The sequence below is a fragment of the Tripterygium wilfordii genome, chromosome 20, assembly GCF_013401445.1.
Source record: "Tripterygium wilfordii isolate XIE 37 chromosome 20, ASM1340144v1, whole genome shotgun sequence".
Taxonomy (NCBI): Eukaryota; Viridiplantae; Streptophyta; class Magnoliopsida; order Celastrales; family Celastraceae; genus Tripterygium; species Tripterygium wilfordii.
Window position 1 is genome coordinate 1,694,574 of NC_052251.1, and position 19,006 is coordinate 1,713,579.

General features: G+C 37.1%; 1 protein-coding gene across 1 annotated transcript; it reads left to right on the top strand.

Moving 5' to 3' along the window:
• Nucleotides 1-1,054: 1,054 nt before the first annotated feature.
• Nucleotides 1,055-6,504, top strand: LOC119986404 (3-oxoacyl-[acyl-carrier-protein] synthase 3 A, chloroplastic). Its single transcript, XM_038830956.1, has 8 exons — nucleotides 1,055-1,264; nucleotides 2,431-2,579; nucleotides 3,044-3,180; nucleotides 3,792-3,897; nucleotides 3,975-4,093; nucleotides 5,040-5,104; nucleotides 5,192-5,414; nucleotides 5,951-6,504. The coding sequence occupies exons 1-8, from the start codon at nucleotides 1,086-1,088 to the stop codon at nucleotides 6,170-6,172; spliced, it is 1,200 nt and encodes a 399-aa protein (XP_038686884.1). The 5' UTR covers nucleotides 1,055-1,085; the 3' UTR covers nucleotides 6,173-6,504.
• Nucleotides 6,505-19,006: the final 12,502 nt, after the last annotated feature.

Consider the following 19,006-nt stretch of genomic DNA (forward strand, 5'->3'; position numbering starts at 1 on the left):
AGATTCCTAAAATTTGTTGCAGATTTCATTAGAGACGCAGAAGAAAAAAAGAAAAGCAAAAGAATATAATCCAGATTTCAGAATTTAGGCCCACAGGGCTTTTCTTGGACAGTGAAGGCTCAAGCCCAAAAGCAATGCTATAGTATACTCTAAAACCAGCCACTATTATTATTGGACAAAAACACCTTCAATGCATTGCACGTGTAAATGAAAATCTGGAACAAAAGTGACAAGACTCATCCTATCAGCAAAAAAGTTGAAAAACAGCATTCCATAATAATTTTAGTTGGTGAAGTCCTTATTTCCTAATTCCTACCAAACCCAACAGGCCAACAGTACTCTTATTAAAATTTCTTGTTGAAAAACAAAGCATCATAATGAATAAAAAAATAGCCGCTATCTTAATAATTTACACAACAAATTACCAATTAAAAGTTCGCTCCCTTGATAATCAATTGAGGAAAGATATATGCGTGTTTAAAGTTCAATTTCAACTAAAAATAAATGCGTGTGTAAAGTTTGATTTCAATGGCAAACATCCATAATTCTATATTCTATATGTATATATATACTTCAAACGTGTATGGTCAATGGAATTTTGCTGCGTATTGCAAAAAATGTTTACTGTCACACGAAATCACGAGTTAACCCATCTGCCCATAGTTTTGTCCGCAACAAACAACCACACCGCACCAGAGAGAACGTATGAGAGCATCAATATCTTGGAAATGGCGTGACTGAGCTCTGAGAGAAAGAAGAGTTTTTGAGCGACAAATAGCAGACCCATTGGAGTTTCCTCAAATTGGGTTGGCATAATCGCCACCTCCTTTCTCTTTCTTTCTTCGAGATTGACATAAACCAGAATCCCGTCTCTCTCTGTCTCTGCTGTAACCATCGATACTTTGTTTTATTTTTTTTATATTTGAATCTCATGGCCATGGGTTCTATATACTCTTCTCTTCGCCTCCCCGCAATTGTATATACAAGCTGAAAGATCCTTCTCTTTCACTCCAGCTTGTACCTCTTCTTTCTCCATCAGTATTATCATTGATTCTTTAGTGGGGATTGGGAGTTTTGGTGTTTAAATGGCAAATGCATCTGGGTTCTTTACTCCTTCACTACCACGCCTGAGGAGTAGGATTCAACCTTCGATACGGATTTATCGATCTGGATTTTGCTCTGAAGGAGTCTCGAAGAAGGTATGGTGCTGCAGTGCAATGGAAGGTGCGCAGAAGGTATCCCCTTCTGAATCTCGAGTACCCAGGTCGGTATATTCCTCTGACAGATCGGTTTTTTGGTGCAATTCTTGAGGAATTAAGACGAAAAGTGTGATTTTGCATGAAAGAAATAACTGCTTTGTTGAATTTCCGGATCTTTATTTAGTGGGTGTGCCTGATTGTCGAATTGATTATTTTGGTTTCGGTTTGACTCGGAACCCTGGATAGGATGGTGGTTCTGAACTTTAGGCCTAAGTTCTGTTTGGGCCTTGGAAAAGATTAATGGACTAGAAACTCATAAAAATTCCCACTTGAAGATTAATTTATTTACAGTGCAAAAGTGAATGACATTGCAGGACTTGTCCATAAGATTATGTTCTTCGTCTGGTCAGAATATGTGTTGATACATCAGGATTGGTCATTAACTAATTATGTTGATTTACACGGACTGTCGAGGTGTATGATTTTCAGTATCATCTACTGCCTGCACTATTAAAAAGTTGATTTAGTGAAAACACCCACTGCTGAGGTGCATGATGTCTAGTTGTGAATATCAAATAATTCTAGCGGAAACCAAGCATTATTCACCGATCGCATGTAGAGGGCGAAATGTTATTAGTAAAAGCACTGACCCAAAATTGATGCACTCTCAAGCAAAAATTTGGGGCATGGATGGAATAATCTATTCTCTGAATAACTGCCTCATTTTATTCGTCTTTATTTTCATTTTTGGGTGCTGAAGTTGTTCTTATGGTGGGGATTTTGTTGTCTTGGTGTTAAGTGCTTTCCCCTTTGAAATTCTATTGAGGTTTGCGGCCACGAATCTATTATTGTTGACACATATAAATGTTTGCAGCTGAACATAGCTAAATCCATAACCTAATAGGCTAATACATTTCTACATATTATTTACAGCGTCCAATGATAGGTTGAAATTTCTTCTGTCAGGTATAAGTGGTTATTCTAGTTGCCACTAGAGCTTTATTAGCATTAACTCAGCCAAGCTGGAGTCTTTTTGAAAATTTTGTTTTGTCAATTGCTTACTGCATTGTAGAAGGCTTGTCTCACTGCCTAATTGTATTTATATCTGTAAGGGCTCCAGCCTGGCCACGAGGTGTACTTCGTCGGTATACCCATGTCAGTATCTTGGCTGATTCTGAAATAAACTTCTGATCTCAATCTTGTTTACTTTTTCTAATGAAATTATCTATAGGCTAACCAGCAAAGGCTGCAAGTTAGTTGGATCTGGCTCAGCAGTACCGACTCTTCAGGTTTCAAATGATGATCTGTCAAAAATAGTTGATACATCTGACGAATGGATATCTGTTCGCACTGGGATTCGAAATCGAAGAGTTCTGACAGGTAACTAGACAGTTTCATTGTATCGTAGTGTCATATGTTGGAAGCATTAGACAGTTTAGACAGTAGCTCAGCCTCTTAACTACGATGCTCTATGATCTCGAGTCTAGGGGAAGGCCATTTAGCATAGGAGTTCAAATCTAGTTCGGGTAACCATAGCTTGTATGATTATCATTTATTGTTTCCTCCTAAAAGATATGCCTCATAAAGAACCATATGCATCACCTATTATTTTTCCCCAGTTCCTATCATTGAATGTGGGCCTCTTGACGTATGTAGGCGTAATGCATGGCAGGTATCCATCTCATGGTTGTGTTTGGGTTACTTGGGTTATCAAATGTAAATGCTATATGAAGCAGTCATATATCTTTGAGTCTTTGACATTTAGTCTTCTTCCTGTGGCATGCCTGTTAACAAGATGCAAAGCACAAAATGCATCTTTATTTTATAAATGAGCATTTTCACAGGTAAAGAAAGCTTGATTTCTTTAGCCGTGGAGGCATCCAGGAAAGCTCTTCAGATGGCAGAGGTTGATCCCGATGATATTGACCTTGTCTTGATGTGCACATCTACGCCAGAGGATCTTTTTGGAAGTGCTCCTCAGGTATTCACTTGTTTGAGTTGGCATTTCATTATAAATCTTCGATGTATGGGAAATTGGAGTTGGTTATTCCCTATTCATTGTTTGCTGCTCAATATAAGTACTGTAGAAATTTATAGTTAAGTTTCAGGATGCACATAATTTATTCTTTGAGTGCTGTAGATATTTAATTTACCACACTTGTAAGGTGTGTCAGAGTGATCCTTACACTTGGTACTGTAGCCACATTTGTGGAGAATGAGGTGATTCCTATTCAGATGTAGACTGTTATTTCTACAGAAAGTTAAGCTCTGTGTTACTTCTTTCTCTCTATCCCCTTTAGACCTTCATTATTCTTCCTGCACCACTTTTGCACACTCGTTCCTCTAGCAAACTCTTTTCATGCATTTCTTCAATTCTTTTCCAGTAATTGAGGGTTTGCAGTCTCACGAGTCTGAAAATCAGTAAGCATTGTAAATTAATGAACTTCAAATTTTGGGAGCGATTAGTCAGAATATTGAAGTCCGTACATAATATCAAAATACTTTAGTTGATCGCATCATTATTAAATTGGTTAATGATCTTTCTTTAACTCTTCTGTGCTCCTTTGCTCTGTTTTTTACTGTAACTTGCAGATCCAAAAAGCACTTGGCTGCAAAAGTAACCCTTTGGCTTATGACATCACTGCTGCATGTAGTGGATTTGTCCTGGGTCTTGTCTCAGCTGCCTGTCACATTAGGGGTAATGAACATTTGTACTTTGCTGTAGTTTTAGTTCCATCTCCAATGGTTAATATCGATTTACTTTTCCTGCTGCAGGAGGTGGGTTTCAAAATGTTCTGGTTGTTGGGGCTGATTCTCTTTCTCGGTATGTTGATTGGACAGACAGAGGGAGTTGCATCCTATTTGGGGATGCTGCTGGTGCTGTGTTGGTACAGGTAATGGTCTTTATTTCGCCTTGATGTGGATAGTCAAAATTTGTTTCTTCTACTTGTAAAGGAATTGTTGTTTTAGATGACTGAATGAACACACTTGAGGTCAACCTTTATTTATCATTTTAGACGTTATAGGGTTGGATAGTATTAGAAGTAAAAATACACATTGTTTTTGTTTTTGCCGAAGAATATGGACTTGACTAGCCAATGAAGGTCAGCATGTGTGGCCCATGTTCGTGAAACTGGTACCTTCAGTAGTCAAAACTTGAAACTTAAAGTTTCTGAAATTGATAGACAGTTGAATCTCTATTATTAATTTTTTTTACCCAGTAGTGAGGATTGCCTGATACTATTTCTAGATTCTAATCTGCGGTTAATGTATTGGAAACATAGTTCCTTATCTTCTCTCATTGCGGAATTATAGTGAATAAATCAATGTGAATAATACTACCACCTAAGAATAAATAGGATATGCAACTTGCAAAATATTTTTACCCATAATGTCATATATTTGGAAGATGTAAACATATAAAAAGGAATATGTTACAGTTACTTTTACTACTGGTGTAGCGATTGGTTGCTTTCTGAGTCCACTGTCTTTGTTTCGGAAGGTTTTTGGATTTATTGAACTTTAACTTGTAAATTCTTACTTCTAGTTCCATCTTGGACTTGTAGACAGGTGGATGTCCTATAGAGTCGAACACTTCCGAGACCAACCAAAAGTGAAATCAGCAGCATTTCTAGGCCCAATTGCATGCTTATTTTCTTAAGAAACCAAGAATAATAATTTATTGAAATCAGAATTATATCGGTTCTCACTCATGGTTTTAATTTGGTATCACCAACCATAGACGAATTTGCCTACTAGACATGCATGCCCTTTTTTTCCCTGCTTACGAAAGTTTACAACCTTGAAACAGCACTATAATAATATTTGATAGCTCTGCAGGCCTGTGACAGTGAGGACGATGGTTTATTTAGTTTTGATGTGCATAGTGATGGCGATGGGCAAAGGTACGTTTTGTAACTCGATTTGAACTTTGTTCATGTATCTTCTAGCCTCTAGGAGTGTAATTGAGATGTTAACTTCCTCTTATACAGACATTTAAATGCCACTATGAAAGAAAATGAAATGGATAATGCGTTGGGATCTAATGGTTCGGTCGTAGACTTCCCTCCAAGACGCTCCTCATACTCCTGCATTCAAATGAATGGCAAGGAAGTTTTCCGCTTCGCAGCGCGATGTGTGCCACATTCTATTGAATCGGCCCTTGAAAAGGCCGGTCTCTCAAGCTCTAGCATTGATTGGCTACTGCTTCATCAGGTACAAGAACCATTTTTATCTTCATTTTCTAATTGCAACGTTAGATATATCTCACTTGTGCATTTTGGAACTTCATGGGTTGCACTATTTTTCTAATCAACTTTCGCTTGTTGAATGACATTCTGCCCACATCAATTACCCCGCTTTTGATTATAATATGCGATTCTGCCCTTTTCTTGAGGAGCCTGGCCAAATCTTTATTCATAATTTATTTATTTATTTTTCTTTATAATATATATATAATATGGACTTAACTTTTGACTAAAATATGAATCTGGGGGGTTAGATTCATGGTAAAGAATATTACAAGAAATTGTTTGCTGTTCAAAATCTACTCGCAGGTCATATAGACTGCCTATGTAGAAAATTGAATGTTTGATGCAGAACATATTATTATAGTTGCTGCACATAGTTGAGAATTCCTTGAAGGTCCGCCTTTCGAACGCTACTTCTGTGTTTCACAGCATTGTGATGTCTAGCGTATATACTCGTTATGTATAATGATAGTTGGTAAAAACAGAGACTCGTAAATGCAGGCAAACCAAAGAATCATCGATGCCGTTGCAACTCGTTTAGAAGTACCACCAGAGCGGGTCATATCAAATTTGGCAAACTATGGTAACACAAGTGCGGCATCCATCCCATTAGCGTTGGATGAAGCAGTTCGAAGCGGGAAGGTGAAGCCAGGCCATACTATTGCAGCAGCAGGTTTTGGAGCTGGTCTAACTTGGGGTTCCGCAATTCTTAGATGGCAATAAAATCATGAAACCTTCCAGGTCCTTCCAGCATCATTGTAAGAGAGACGACAGTTTGTCACCAATAGCAGTTCCGAGATCATTGCTTTCCGTTCCATGTCTTCAGCAGATGACCCGGGCCATTGCGACTGCAGAGTCTGCAACAGCTCCCTTGTGCATGTTTAGGTTCTGTAACCTTTAATTCTTTTTTCAGTTATAATGAATACATATTGCACCCCCCCCCCCCCCTCCCTCCCCCAACCACCCTGCATTTGTACTTGACAAACTTTATTTTCCTTAATTTTGCTACATTGAACTCCAACTAGGGTATATGAGTCTTCCGGGATTTGATAGAATCGTGTTTGTTCCTTCTATAACCATGAGTTGGGAGGAACAAAAAGAATAGCATCAGGAAACAAAAAATCGGCGTAGGTCTCAATTGCTTAATGGAGTTGCAGGTGTTTTTTTCTCATTTTTTATGTGATTTCTATGAGGCCTGTTAATCTAGAGCTCTGCTAATCCTGGAACTGATCCTCTGGAGAGTACCCTCAACGGCAATATCAAAAGCATCCATCCTTGCTCTCAAACCCAAAGAAATTCCATGTCTTCTGTAAATGATTCTTGGCATCAACTCTGTAACTTTCTCCCTCATCTTTCTCACACGAGCTTTTGGTATTCTCCTCAACACCTCCATTATTCTCAAACCCTAGAACACCACATCTTCTTTTTGTATAAAAACCGAGAACTCCTCGCACACCTCCTCCGGCAAGTGCCAACTGTACTGGGTTTTTGCCGAAGATGGCTCGAAAAACACCGGTATACAACCTGCAACAATCGCATCAAAAGTCGATCTCCTTGTCGGCGTATCACCGGGGGGCTGCAGACAAAACGTTGATTGCAACATTGGCCTCATGTACCTTATTGGGTCATGCTCGCAAATCCCATTGGGTCATGCTCGCAAATCCCATTCGAGCAATCCACAATGTCGCACATCTTCGTGTAGGATCCCTCTACTACTCATGAAATTGGCATTGCTGCTGTTCTCGCATTCGTCCCTGATGCTCCTCCTGATGTTCGGATTCGCAGCGACTCCACCACCGCCGGCGAACAACATCAGGGACGACTCTACTTGTCCAACAAGTAATCATTGGTAGCAGGGCCCAAGTAATCATTGGTAGCAGGCCCAAGTAAATAAACAGGAGCCCTGTTGCATCTAAAGAACGTGCTTATTTTAAAACAGCCCAACCGGAAGTTGATTGAGGGTATAGTACCTTGGCTTATCTGCTTCGGAGATTGGTTCAGTGGGTTGGCAGAGGGTTTGAGTAGAGTTGGGTTGGTAAGATTTAATTTTAAGATTTTGAAATCTTGTTTGGGAGGAAGGTGGGTTGTGAAGTGTTTCATGTCATGTATTTTTAAATGTAGAACATCTCTCATGTAGCATGCGACTCTAGTGGACGGGGCAAGAAGTCTCTTAGTGTCAAGTTTGGTAGTGATGGGTGAGTTATTGAGTGGCGATGAGACTAAATCTCTTGTTTCACATTGCTCAAGTATTGCCCATGACAAGATGTGAAGTACTATATAATATAATAAGTCAAACTTCCAAATTAATAACAAACGTTCTTCTTGGTCTCAAACTAGTATGGATTGCTGCTCGACGTAGGAAGACAATGAAAATGATAAAAATCCCAACAGTCAACAACATTCATCCCAAGAACATCCCAACAATGTGTGACACTCATTTATTGGGTGTGATGACACTGTTATGATGTAATCACATCCAATGAACTACTGGAATACTTTTGGGATGAATGTTGCTGGGATGTGTAGCGATGTTAGGAAGACAAATGCGTGTAGGTCAAAGCGGACAAAATGTTACTAGTTTGGAGGGATAACCCAACTCTTCATTTTGAGAGTTTCGTGAAAAGAGTGTTGGGTAGCTAGGGATTGCGAGTCTTCCTCAGCCTTGCCCAACACCCAACATATAATTGCCAAACAAAGATTGGTGATAAACCCTTCCCAACCTAACACCGAGCTGAACCCAGCTGAACCTAGCTGCCATTGCCAAGCAAGGACCTGCATAAGAAAAATAGTGCCATATCATTGGTTCGATCCCCACCAGATTCGTTGATGAATTTGAAGAAAAAAGATAGCTTATAACTAGAATTCTCGCTGTTCAAATGTGATTGTTAAATTTCTTGGTTAACTAGTGTAGCAAGTTCCACAATAATTGCTTGCCTGCTTGGTTGATGAAGGAATATACTTAAGATCTTCCTGATCTGCATTGAAAATGCGTGCATAAATTAACAGTTAGTGCTCGATCTGTCTTGTCTTGGACCATGTGCCTGGGCTTTGTTTCCTGCATTATTGGATGGATAACCACCTGCGAGAGTTGTCAGATATTCTAGTCGTGTTATCACCTGAACTAGCTAGATAGATAGATAGATAAGGAGGGAGCTTTATTGAATATTAATGGCACTTGCTGTTAATCAATCATCTTATATTACATATTATTGTATCTCATCTGACAGATTCTATACTAGCATTGCACAGATATAGACTATACTCTATCGTTACAACTTATTAGTTTGACTGAACTATATATACATAGTTCCACATTTCCACTATTGGAATAGATTAATTCCAGTTGGTGATTCATATGTCAGTGAAGCTTTAATTAATTTCCTCATCAAAACCAATCTTATTGAAAAGTACAATTTGCAGAATTCATTATGGAATATGAATTATATGTTGTAAAACAGGTACTCTTAAACAATCATATAATAGAGCAACACATAGAATAAGTACAACAAGAAGAAAAAGAAAAGAAAAAGAAGAATTCAAGTTTACGTGATTCTACCAAGAAAGCCTACTTCCACAGAGTCTGCAGTAGTTTTCAATATATGAATTTCAATAGTACATTCCGCTAGATTTTATACCCTTATATGCTAGCTACTTAGATACTCGAAAGACAATTATACCCCCATACTAAAAATAACGAACAAACAGATATAACCACGATGGGAAGTTGTTCTCGACTGGTACATTATGTTCCTCTCTCACACAACTTTTAGGTATTAATAATTCGTCTGCTATGAACCATTATTTAACATTAGTTTATTTTCATTCAATTATATTTGATTTAACACCACTTTGTGGATGGAGCCATAAATTAACATCCTCTTTTTATGATGAGACAGGAGGCATGCAACAAGGGTCATTTCATGTTTCCATTATAAACAAAATGCATAGATCTATCTTCAACCTTTCCAAATGTTGAAAAAAACGTGCCCCAAAAAGTGAATCCTCGCCAATGTGATATCCATGATACATAAAAAAGAAAAAAGAAAAAAAAAGACATGAGTGTATTGAAACAACCAAACTTTCTTAAGAATAAAATCTCACATCATTTTGACATAACTTAACAGTGATTTATAAACAAAATTCATCTCCTCACATTGAAGATGCATTTTCATGAGCGTAAGTACCATTAGCGACGGCCTATAAAGAATAAATCCGTACGGCTCGTGACCCAGAGCGGACAATATCTTTAATGTGTTTGGGCATCTAAGTTGGTATTGGTATAACTCTATGGCCACTTGCTTCTATCTTTATTCAAATTCGGAGACAACAAGAACAGATAATGTTTTGTATAAGATGGATGATTTAAGAATATCAAGTGTTCATTTATAAGCTTAATATGTATCATGGCACCATATGCATCTGAGTTTTTGTTGGCTGTCAAAACTTTGTTCATGGTGCTTCGATTAATTAAGAAATTGATCACAATCTTTTGAATATGTTATCTTACCGGCCAAGTTGATGATTAAATTTCTTGTTATTCCTGAAAAACTGAAGGATTCAGAAACTTTGTCTGTTTTAATATGTAATCCATTCACAATTGAATCGAAAAGCATCGATATGTCCGTAGACCCGAAGATCCGCAATCAAGTAAATATCGATTGAGGCCTTCGATAACACTGCAAATATCTCACTAGATAGACCGTGAAGTTTGACACTGGTATGGTGCCGGTCGAGAAAGCTCTGACAATCAAGTCAGTTGACAGTGATTGAAATTTATAGTGAGCGAAGTGAAAGGGTTTTAGAGAGAGAGAGAGAGTAAGATGCCTCCAAGTAGTTGAGATGCCTTAATGAGGTTGGCGTCTCATATATTTATAGGAGTCTGGATCACATGTCGTCTGAGCTAGCAAGACTTGGGCTTTGATTAGGTCTTGGGTCTTTGAGGGAGCTTCCTAGCAGTGTGAGCTTTGATCCATTGGGGAGTAGACAGTCCAAGTCGTGGGTCTATTGGGCTCGATCTTAACTCTCGTGGGCCTATGGGCTTAGCTCAAGACTCTGTGGGTCTTGTCGATTGCTCAAGCTCTCGTGGGCTATTTGGCTCGACTAAGACTCATGTGGGTCTAGTTGTTGATTAAGGCTCTCATGGAACTTGTAGATTGCCCAGGCTCTCATGGGCTTGTTGAGCGTGGGTCAACACTCTCATGGGTCTTGTTGAGCTTGGACCTTGGGCTTTGTCGAGTAGACAAATGTTTGCCCATGCAGTGTCCTTTTTTTTGGTAACCAAAATGATACTATACAAATTTACCATTTGGACATCCAATATGTGTCTGAACTCGAGTCGTCAGGTCCGAGCTCACAAAAATTTTCCACCTGACTATGGGGTAAGTTGGGCCAAGACTTAACGCGAGACCACAAGTTTATTGCTCCCAGTGAGAATCGAACTCAGGACTTCTCGAGTCTATATGGTTTAAACTTAGAGAGAAGCATAAACTATGCCTTGAATCATCAACTATGCTATCACCCAAGTGGTTGTCTGTGTCCTTAGTGGTTGATACATAGGACTATTTGAAAGTTTGTTCTTGTTCAAGAACAGTTGGTCAAATATTATGAAACTTTCATAATAAATAAATAGCAATCAAAACATACCAGAATAACGAGAAAAACCCAACAGGGAAAAACCTCGAGTCTATTAAGCGACCAACCTTAAAAACAATCCACTATATGAATAATGATTACAAAATATCTAATCTAAGTTACCTTAGTACATCAACTATCCAATGTATGTTTTCTAAAACCCACTAATTACGTTAGTTGGTCAAACTCTGGCCGCAACCAAAGTATCAACGTTGAGAAGACACTGTCTGGTACTCCATCAACAAGCAACACACTCCACCAAGAATTGTCTCACGCCAGGGTACTTCTCTAATAGTCACGAACACACAAAACAAATAAAAATATGAAACTCGAAGAATAACAACTTTCAATTTGAGCACTGACTTCGGTTAGTTTCCCAAGAACCCTAATTGCCTAAAACTTCAAATCTCCTGCAATTCTAGTTTCCTAAGTTGGAGCCAATCACTCAACCTAATTAAAAGGAGTTTCCTTAAATCCGAAACTAGAAAACTTACAATACAAGTATTCCTGCAATTCGAGCCTAAACAAAGAGTTTCTAGTAAAAGACAACTCTAACCTAAACTTTGATAAAAGTCGCAAATGACCATGCATATTTTAATCCATATATGTTGACTCGTTTCAATTCTGATCCATGCCTACATCTAGTTACTTAAAATTGTCCAGTAAAGTAGGCTATCTTAGGATATACTACTATACAAAGAGAAACAAAAAACACATTCACAGCATAAATAATAAACAATTAATCCCTAGTGCCTGCTTGAACAGTGAACACTCAAACTGTCACTATCAATGGGGGTAAAAGCCCCAACACTATTTAGTTAATTGAGCTGCATTTCCAATTTCCACATTAAAGTAGCTAGCTTCTCAAGATAGATAGGCTAGGAAAAGACACACACAATAGTGCATTGTATTAACTAGGTCCAATAGGTTGAATGGAGAAAGCCAATAAATAAATGGAATTCATAATAAACTTACCTTTTTCTTTAGAAGCTAATTAATTACTTAGTTAATAAATTAGTTAGTTTATCATAAGAAGCTAATTATAGGATGACAGGGGGCTACTGCAAATTTTTTTTTACAGCAGCCCCCACTGTAGTTCCATAAGGGAACTTAAAATTTTTAAAAAAAATCTGAAAAATTATTTTGATATTATGATCGTGTTACAAATCTAACGGTATATTTTTTTTTGAAACAAAAATCAAATTCAACATGAAATGTGCATGACAATCCTGAACCATTGGATATAAATCGAAAACATTATATACATTTTTCATGTTGAATTTGATTTTTGTTTTAAACAAAAAATATGTCATTATATTCATAAAGCCGATCAAAATACAAATATAATTTTTAAAAAATAAAAAGAATGTTTAGACACTCATATTGATTTTACGGTGGGTTCTGTTGTAGAAATTCTACAGCAGAGTTATAACGTGTTTCACAAGTGAATGAGATTAATTATTGGCATAGATTAATTCCACTTGCTGATCATATGTTAGTGCAGCTTTCCTCATCAAAACCAATCATACTGAAAGTACAATTTGCAGAACTCATTATGGAATATGAATTATATATTATCTTCAATATTAGTTTGTATCTGATTTAACCCTAGCTACTTTGTGGATGGAGCCATCAATTAACATCATCTTTTTTAAATTAAATTAAAAAAAACACTTTATAGGTGTGAATAATAGTCTCCCTTTATGATGAGATGGGGAGGCAGGCAACAAGAGTCATTTCATGTTTTCATTATTATAAACAAAATGCATTGATCTATCTTCAAGACTTCAACTTGTCTAAATGTTGAAGAAAAAAAGTTCCACAAAAAAAAGTGAACCTTGGCCAATGTGATGTGAGATCCATGATACAAAACAAAACAAGACATGGTGTGTTTGATTGAAACAACCAAATTTTGTCTCAAGAATAAAATCTCACATCATTCTAATTGGCATAATTTAGCCGAGTAATTATAAGCAAAACTCAATTCCTCTCATATTGAAGACGCATTTTCGTGAGGTTAAATACCATTAGAGACGGCCCATGAGAAACAAATCTATGCAGGCCCGAGGCTCAGAGCGAACAATATTCTCAATGTGTTTAGGATGAGAATGTCAATAGTTTGTGTGATCAATCAGCTCATTAATATGATGCAGCATCTAGTATCCAAAATGGTATTGATATAACTCTTATGGCCACTTGCATTATTCATATTTGGAGACAACAAGAACAGATAATGTTTTGTACAAGATGGATGATTTAAGAATATCAAGTGTTTAATTATAAGCTTAATATTATATATATATATCAGGGCACCATATGCATATGAGTTTTTGTTGGTTGCAGAAACTTTGTTCAGGTGCTTCGATCAATTAAGAAATTAATCTCAATCTTTTGAATATGTTATCTTACCGGCCAAGTTGATGATTAAATTTATTGTTATCCCTGAGAAACTAAGAGGATTCAGAAACTTTGTTTTAATATGTAACCCATTCACAATTGAATTGCAAATCATCTCCATATACTTAATTTTTGTTTTGGTAACGTGGAACCCAATCAACTGTCCACCAAGCAACTAACTGGTATACCCCCGGTCACATGAAATACCCGCAACTCGCATGGATTAGTTGAGACGTGGACCGAGACTCACTGAGTAAGCTTCCATCTCACAAATTGCGATAGTGAATGAGAGTTCATTGTTGGAGCAACTTAATCAATCCGTTCACACATGGTTGAAATTACGACAAAACTAGAGAAACAAACTAAGCTGTCAAAGTTTCTTATATACACACACACTCTTTTATCCGAAATGTTAAGAATCTCAGTATTTTTGTCTCATCTATTTCAAATGTTAAGATGATATACCTGATCCCTGTGAAACCATGAGCCCCACATGTCCCATAAGAAATTGTGTGCGTCCATCTCAACATTTAACAGAATTGGAATTGAAAAAAACACTAAGATCGATAAGACTTTCGCGCTTTTATCTATGCAAATTAACTGGACAATATATTATAGCAAGCGTAGGTGCTTTGAGAAGTCAAATACAAGTATACAAAGTAGAAGTGTTTTGAGTTTGTGGTTAAACTTTCACATAGATCCACATGCATACGCCTCTCGATGACACCTACACATGCTACCATTTTAGACGTTAAATTTTCCTCATGTTTGTTGGCTATGTTGAAATAATGTCGTAGGGGTTTAGTGTTAGAATCATTGCTTATATATAACTAGGCTATAAGTCGTAGATTGATAAATTTAGACCAAGCCTTATTTTAATGAAGTCAATTGGCTCACCCCTAAATTTGTACGCTATATGAAAGGTTTGGCACCGGCCTATTCTAAAAGTGGAACTCTAGTGTGCAAGATTTAACTAACTAAACTAAAGTCAAAATGTCAAATAAAATGATCACCATATAAACCTTGGAAGAAGGGGAGGTAAAAGAAAAATCGATTCCAGATCGGACAACATCATGTGTTTACGTTATATTTATATTTCTGAGTTCTAACCCGGATTGGATTTCGGATGTACTTAATTGATCAAACCTAGATTGTTTTAATTTCCGACAAGTAAATCAGACAATATTCTATGTTCGGACCCGGATCCGAACCCTGGTTTAAACCAGACAAATATTTTGTGTTTGGATTCGAATTTCAGACATATAACTTATGTCTAAATTTTATATAATCCAGATCGGACAAATTCTGTCATATGAACCGAACATAGTTTTGTCTCCCCTAGTTGAAATCCCCTCTAAAGCTTGGTGTAAACGCGCCGGCCGAGAGAAGGTTCTAACTTCTAAAGACGGCCTTCATTTTATTCTTTTTTCATACATATTTAATTATTTATTATTTCCTCTCCAAAATAATATTTAAAACGACCTTTCACTTGAAGGTACAAGCACCGCTCATTTTCTTAGAATTTGCCTCCACCGAAACACGTCCGCGTCAGCTCCAGGTGTCAAGGCATTGTTCGTATCATCACCGCCACGTCATCCGGCAACTTTTCCTCGTAATCTACGACCTCAGATGTGGGACCCCCCTCTGCAGCTTTTGCATAGCAACTTCTTTTCTCTGTCAATAGTCGCCATCTGAAGCGTCCGTTCCACGTCGGCATTTGTAAACACCAATGATTAATAAAGCGCGAGCCAACCGTGTGCAATAGTACTAGTGTCGTGTGGGGCCACACGTGTCTTGTCGTCTTCGGTCAAGACAAGAATTTACCTCGTGCAGCCGAGGTGGCGTTAATTGGAGTCCATGGGGTGTTTGCTTTTCGGGACTAGCAATGATTTTCTCACTTTGAATTTATCGAACACGTTTATAAAATAATTTGATTTTGTTGTTACCATTGTGATTATATTGTTAAGATATATTCTTTTACAAATTATTCTCTTTCCCATTTCTACTTGTTTGTAGGTACTATTTGGCAATATTATTCTTATAATTCGCTATTTTGTCATTTAAGCAGATAAATTAACTTGTTAGGTTTGAACATTTACATTATTTATACCGTATCTAACATTAACCATCAGGTGTGAACTGGACAATCCGATGACCAAACATGTTGAAATTCAAAGCTCGTTAAGGAGGCAATGCCCAAACATATGGCCCGACTTCTTGTTATTATAATTCATTTCGTTGTCATTCAATCTAATAAGTTAATTTGTTGAAATTCGACGTCCCAACACATGAAATTCAAAACCCATTAATGGGCAACGCCCAAACATATGGGGCAACATCTCAATGGGTATTTAATATGTGAGAAATTCAAAGAAATTGGAGTTTATAAATTGTGAAAGCCAAATTTTGAATGCAAGACCTATTCCTCTTATATGATCTCATAATTTATTAGTTAAAATGTGGGTATTTTAGGGAGGCTATTTAAGGGGATCCAAACCCCTATGAAATAAGGACTGGGATCCGCTATTATTTGACTGATGTGAGCCACAAAGTACTAATCTAATGGTAAAAAGGAGCCAGAGCCTAGATATCACTAATTTCAAATCTTATAAACTTTGGAGGAAAAGTGAATCAGAAATCATAAACATCCCAACAAAAAAGTGTTTGTCATCTCAAATGGGCACTTGTCACTTGATTGAGATAAGTGCAAGGGTCATAAAAATCGGTGATTGAACCAGAGAATGACATATCACCCTTTGATATGATTGAGATTCCATTTATTGGGACGCCTATCATTCTTGAAAGCGAATGCATTTGAATTAAAGGTGATTTGATAATTTAGATTATTTTCACTACCAACTAGCTATTTTGAAACCCTAGTTATATATTTGGCATGACATTGCCCTTAATTCAAGCAAGGTCAATAGTTTATTATAAATTTTAACTTTCGGCGTAACAGTAAAGCCATTCTATTGCCATGCAAGGCATGTGTACCAAATCTTTATCAATAATTATGTACTAAGTTAAGGCCTTCAACAACTCTCCCTAGTGTGAAACATTATATAACTAAAGAATACTTGCTTTTTCTCTTGACAAAGACTTTTTTGAGTTTTTTTTTCATGTTAGTCACGTCGATCATGCAATTAGCATCAAATAATGGTAACAAATATAGTAATATATAGATACTGATTTCCATGTTTTCATTAAGGTGTTTGGTGTTATATACCTTGAATGAATGGTTGGTCGGCATGGGGTGGGTGGGGGTTAAGAAATGCCGACCTTTACCTACTATTTTGTATTGAAGCTTTCTCAATATCTTCTTGAGAATGACATGACCAACAGTAATAGGTAACACGTTTTAGTGGAGCAAGGCATCTCTCTTTTTATAGAATTACTTGTATATTATTCAAAAAGTTTGATCTATAATTATATTTCCTATAACCCTTCCTTCTTCATGAAAATTTTGACACTTTATAAGCCAAAATAGAGACAAATGCAGCCTGTAATTAGTTGGCTAGCTCTTCACTTAATAGGGATGTGAAAAAGAGGTGAGAAATAGGAGAAGGAGGTGAGAGCGGATTTGAGTACAATCCATTTTGAGGTATTGTTTACGTTATGGGCCTAAGACCTATGTGGTTTTGTCATTCCAGACGGCACTTTAAGTGTTTGGAGATGGTCTCAATCTTATAAACCACATGATCGGTGCTTACTAAACCGATGTGGGACATTTTAAATTTTATATAAATACAATTACACTGACACATTAAGGTGGGATAGTTAGATTTAGATATAAATAGTTAAAATGCAGTATGTAACCTAAATTAATTTTGTCATGTATGTGAGTGGGGTGAGATTTCTTATTTAAGATGGTTTCAAAGAATTCTCTCAGTCTTGTTGGATGGGCCTCTTCATGTTCACTTGTTGGGTCTGACATAACTCAGCTCACAAGTGCGGGAGAATGTCACGACTCGTTATTGTCCCACATCGATTGGTAAAGTCAAAAGACGTGGGTTTATAAGAGTGAGCCCCTCCCACATACAAATTGCCTTTTCCTAGACTTAAGTGAGTTGAGCTAAGCCCACTCTTGTTGGGTTTAGGAGAAACAAAGTCGTGCGAGCCCTATATATCGATAGGAACCGAATAACTCAAAATGGACAATATCATATATGTGAGTGGGGTGGGATTTCTTAACAGATTTACAAAGGGCATCACCTTTTTAAAAATCATGTGAAGATTCTTTTCACACTTCCAGGACAACAAGAAAAGAAGAAGCTAGAAAGAAGTGGTAGTAAAGTACTTTAAGATACTTAAACCAAAGAATTCAATCAGTCTTGGTGAAAAGTGTTTGTTTTAGTCTTTTAAGTAGGAAATGATTACCAAATTTCATGCACCTTCCCCTCTTCTCCGAAACAAGACCAATTTTTGTCTCTCTTAACCAAAAGTCTCACCAGATAAACCCCACTATTCCATTCCATGAAGGGTATGTGTGAACTAAATAATGACCCTCCTCGAATAGGAACATTATGCCCAACTTTACATTTTTGTGTTCCATTTTCAGGACAATTAACATTCACGTACTTATTAACTACTATATAACCTTGGATTGCAAGAATTGTTAAATGATGGGTATGTTTGGAATCGTGTTGTGTTTTGACTTCTTATGCCGAGCTGAAGTGAGGTGAGTTCGAAAACTATAATGAGGTGAGGTGAGATGCTGTGACGAAAAATGTTTGATGCGTCACTAAAAGCATTGCGATGAGGGTAACATTGAATATTTTTCGTTGATAAAAATTAATTTTTTGTAAATCTGTAAACAGAAGTGCTACACGTCCCAACAATTGAGATCCCAGTTGCTGAGGTGTATGGACAACATTTAAAGTGTATGTGAAGCCTATTACATGCACTTTAATCTTGATGCATAACGAATATCTTTTTCGATATGTAAATGGAATAATGAAATTGAGGGAAAAATTTAAAAATCCCGCGTTTTAAAGTCAAAAAATTCGGTCACCACGTTACGTCGTGAAATGAAAAGCAACACCAATTTCAAATTTACTATGATGTGGTGATATCGTAACACACCGTTGAACCAATTAATCTTTTGCTTGAAAATAAAATGTTGAAGCCGATTTCGGTGTGTTTGATAGGTGCAAACAAGCTAAAAGCACCAGATGTCTTACCAAACCTACCAATAATTCTTTTATTGTTTTGCTTTTGGAAAAAAATAAAAAAAAAAATAGTTCTCAAGCACGTAACGAGCGAAACCGCAGAGATCGTGATTACTGATTAGTGAATATACAATATAGTAGTCCAGTAGAACTGCATGGGTCCCACGATGACTTGTTTTTTCTTTGACCATTGAATTGAATTTACGCTCTCTCCTATTAAAAAACCTTTTTAGGCCAAGTTGCCAGCTCGGATCGTGCCTCTCGTGACTCACTGCCACCACGAGATTTTTGAAAAAGCTATTTTCACTTTATAATTATTATTGGCTCCCACCGTTTTCGCCACGTGAGACCACCTCCAAAA

Coding starts and splice junctions, on each gene's coding strand:
- LOC119986404 (XM_038830956.1), top strand. CDS start 1,086: ATGGCAAATGCATCTGGGTTCTTTACTCCTTCACTACCACGCCTGAGG. Junction 2,580..3,043: donor AAATCGAAGAGTTCTGACAG/GTAACTAGACAG, acceptor GCATTTTCACAG/GTAAAGAAAGCTTGATTTCT. Junction 3,181..3,791: donor TTTTTGGAAGTGCTCCTCAG/GTATTCACTTGT, acceptor TGTAACTTGCAG/ATCCAAAAAGCACTTGGCTG.